General features: G+C 35.7%; 1 protein-coding gene across 1 annotated transcript; it reads right to left on the reverse strand.

Annotated features, from left to right (window-relative positions):
• Positions 1-1,656: 1,656 nt before the first annotated feature.
• LOC103439163 (desiccation protectant protein Lea14 homolog) lies at positions 1,657-3,296 on the reverse strand. The gene is made up of 2 exons (XM_008377714.4): positions 2,844-3,296; positions 1,657-2,319 (listed from the first exon to the last, which is right to left on the reverse strand). The coding sequence occupies exons 1-2, from the start codon at positions 3,047-3,049 to the stop codon at positions 2,007-2,009; spliced, it is 519 nt and encodes a 172-aa protein (XP_008375936.1). The 5' UTR covers positions 3,050-3,296; the 3' UTR covers positions 1,657-2,006.
• Positions 3,297-3,873: the final 577 nt, after the last annotated feature.

Genomic DNA, 3,873 nt, shown 5'->3' on the forward strand with positions numbered 1-3,873 from the left:
TGTAAGTTACGTGTCCTATCGATAAGAATTCTGAGACATGACTTAATATTTGTTCTAGGCAACGATCATTCGTGATGCCTCGATATTCTTGCTAGGGAGTTATAGCGCAGACCTCATGTGAGGGGGCATTTTTTTTTCTATATATAAGCTTTACGATTTCCAGAAAACATTTTTAAATGAATTTAAACCTTGTATGCCATGTTTATACTGTTTATTACTGTATTGTTGCATTAGTATGAATTGTGAATTATACTATTTGATGTTGTGGAGGCTCAGGTAAGCTTCAGGTGAGTTAGCATGTGATTCGTCTTGTTGCATTGCATATTGCTATGTATTTATGCATTTAGAACTTATTACACTGCACCCAGGTGTTAGTGCTCCCGTCTGAGGCCAGGGCACAGCTTTCACGTGATTGTTCACCTCTCGCACCACACGCTCACCTTGGATCCAAGTTTTGGTGCTAGCCTATCGTACATACCACAATAGGTGGTTCCGACTCGTAGGCAACCCACGATCTATCGCACATTTTTCACGTGATTGTAGCACTTAAGCGTACTTATTTACACCCAGCCTGTCGTACATGTCACATTAGGTGACTCTGACTCGTGTGCAGACATATGTTGATGAGCTATAGGTCCAATCGTATAAGTTACATTAGGTGACTTCGACTAGCATACTATTTTATATTGCTTTCACACCTGGCTTACATTGATTATTGTTGAGATATTATGACATGTCATACTTCAATTTTCACTACTTTTATGCATTGGTTTTCATACCTACGTAGTTGTGTTTTCTGGAAACTATACAGGCTTTACGGTGAGGGGTTATAACGTTTTCAAAATGTTTTTATTAAAATTTTATTTTTAGGCCCACTCACCCTTATTTTTCGCCCCTCCAGGTTCTAGTAGCAAAGTTTTCGTACTAATGAGGATTATTGGCAAATCTTGGGGTAGATGATTACCATTGATGGTATAATTCTCACCCTATTTTACTGTATTGTACTTATGCTCTGTCATCACGTGTGAAATGAGTTCATACCCGCTCACCGCGCACTCTTGTACTTAGGCACTTTTAGGTTTAAATTTATTCACATCATCCACATCAATACACTTTATGGCTTCGTGACCTTCCAAGTGTCGGCCAACACAGCTCGATTCGGAGTCCTAGTGGACATCCTAGGTCAGGGTGTGTCACTTTGTGATTTGGAATCAAATTTGACATCAATGTCAAATTTATTTTTAATTTATTTTAAAAGTGGATCCCTTATTCCACTAATATTTCAACTAATAAAAATTTTGTTTCACTATTTTTTTAATAATTACAACCATTTAAAGCTCTATTTAAATTACAAAATAACATATGACAGTTCAGTTGGAGAGGTACAAAGTTTGACATAAGATTTTAGATTGCCACATCAGCCATCAATTGTAATTTAATTCTTATGATTTGACATTTTCTTTGGAGATGGTCTTAGAACATTACAAAGAGAAAAGTACCAAGTTGAAGAAGATTTTAAAATTGCTGCGCAGTTATCAATTTAGGGAGTGATTACTGCATCCCCTTCTTTCTAGTAATTGGACGAAAAAAATTAATGAACAAAGTTAATAAAAGAGTCATCTAGAGATAAAAGAGTGTAAAAATTACTCCGCTATAAGAAATAAACTTAGAATCGTCAATTAAGTAAAAATAATTGCATGAATATAAAACAAAAAGTAGATCTGACGCGAAATTACAAGGAAAAGATTAAGGGGTGCCGCATGAAATTAATCAATTAGTAGGAAGCCTATTCCCAAACCAACCCCACTTTAATATATTGCTACTAAGTACTAAAATGTCTTCCCAATGCCAATTCAATCCCGGGAAGAAAGCAATTGACATAATGCTCATCCACATGCCAAGAATTCGACCTTCACCTTTCTTTTTCTAAAGATAAACTACGTACTCTTACATTTATTACGAGAATTCGACTTTCACCTTTTTATCGTCTTCGGATCTAGCCATGTCTAGTTTGCAATCTCCTTTTTAGTCTCCTTGGAAGCCTCTTTTGCAGCTTCATCATTTGAACCCCAAATGGCCTCAGATAAGGTGGGAAGCTTGATTTCGCCCTTCCTATTGAGTGGTATGGTAATGTTCCCAACTAGAGGAAGGTCAATGATGAGACCCAAATCCAACTCATAGTCAATGTCCCAATCCTTAGCAACGTCCTTTACCAATGTCACAATAATACTATGTGGCACCTTCACCGGCACCTCCAATACAGTAGTGCCACTTGCCTTTATCGAGCCAGGGTCTGGCATGTTCCCAGATGCAATAACCCTAATTCACGTATATAAATACAAATCAGAAAAGGATCAATATACATCGAGAGCAAAAGTTTGGATGGACAATTTCAAAATTTTCTCCATTTTTTTCTTCTGCTGCACAAGTCTATTAATTCTTGTTTGATTTATTCAATTCAAAATCTTAAAATAAACAAAAGAGTGCATAAAACGAAATGTGCGGAAATCTCTTTTCCTAAATCATATGATTACCATTTACAATTTTCCGTAAACCAATATACCCTTAAATTTCTGCAGATTAAATTGAAGATTCATCAATTTGACTCGAAAGATTGTCAAATTGTTAAATCCAAGCTCATTTCAAAAGGCTATCGGGTTTGATCTCATTCATTGAATTCAAAATTAAGACTCTATTTTGATCGGAAACCCTCTAATTGGTTAGATATGTAGAACTCGCAAATTTACAATTTTTAAAAAGGGGTTTCAGTTTTGATCTCATTGATTACTCAAAAGATCACTAATACTGAAAAAAAAAATGTAAAAATGAGAGCTCAAACTAACTTGCCAACGCTTTTGAGAGTGTATTTGATCTCGCAGATGGGGAGAGGATGTGGGTAGGGATTGTTCACAGAGACCTTTGCAATGTAATCCGCAGAGTCAAAACTCACTTTCTTGAAATCAACATCTGTGAGGCTTGCATCAGGCTTCGGCACATTTGCTACCTTTTCTGCCACATAGTGTTTGGCCTTGTCCACCAACCCCGACATTTTCCAAGATGGAGATCAAGAAATTAAGAACAAACCAGTAGATTAGCCAAAGAAAACAAAGATGAACAAAATAATATATATTGATTTAGACAAGCCTTGCAGCCTTGCTAATTGAGATTCAGAATTTCATTTGGGTTATATATAGGAGGTGCATTGCTTAATTAATTTGTGGTTTTCCAACAATTACCTTGATTATAATCACATACGTGTTGGGATTATATTATTCCTTATTTGGATATAGGTGATTAGATAACATGGATGCTTGAATTTTGGTATTTATAGTAATATTTGTCCATTTGATTAAGGGTTAAGACTAAATCATGGCTGTGTATTAGGTCAAAATGCAGCATGTATGCTACACCAGAGATTTTTTTCTTTGTTTCTTACAATTTTATTGAGAAAAATGTATTAACTTCTCTTAAAAACATCGGAATACAATCCAACTGAAACATGCTTGACATATTCTTCTATTTTAGTATAATATAATTAAGCAGAATATTAGAAATCCCTAAAAAAGAATCGAAGAGAATGAATTTGATATGTATGGTAAATATTCCATGCGGAGCAAAGAATAATAGGAAAACTAATAAAAAAGACTTGAAACCTTTGAGTTTTAACGAAAATAAAAAAATAAAAGATAAAGTGAATAGTGTGACATCCCACATTGCCCAGGGGAGTGATCCTTAAATGTATATTCTCATCCCTACCTAGTACTAGGCATTTTGGGAGCTCACTGGCTTCGGGTTCCGTAGGAACTCTGAAGTTAAGAGAGAAGGAGGCCAGAGCACTCCCAGGATAGGTGACCTACTGGGAAGTTGCTCGTG

This window comes from Malus domestica, chromosome 07 (assembly GCF_042453785.1).
Source record: "Malus domestica chromosome 07, GDT2T_hap1".
NCBI classification, from domain to species: domain Eukaryota; kingdom Viridiplantae; phylum Streptophyta; class Magnoliopsida; order Rosales; family Rosaceae; genus Malus; species Malus domestica.

Bases quoted from the DNA above. Each gene is read 5' to 3' on its own strand.
- LOC103439163 (XM_008377714.4), bottom strand. From the start codon at position 3,049: ATGTCGGGGTTGGTGGACAAGGCCAAACACTATGTGGCAGAAAAGGTA. The intron at 2,320-2,843 runs GTTAGTTTGAGC...TACGTGAATTAG, and splicing joins ACTCTCAAAAGCGTTGGCAA to GGTTATTGCATCTGGGAACA.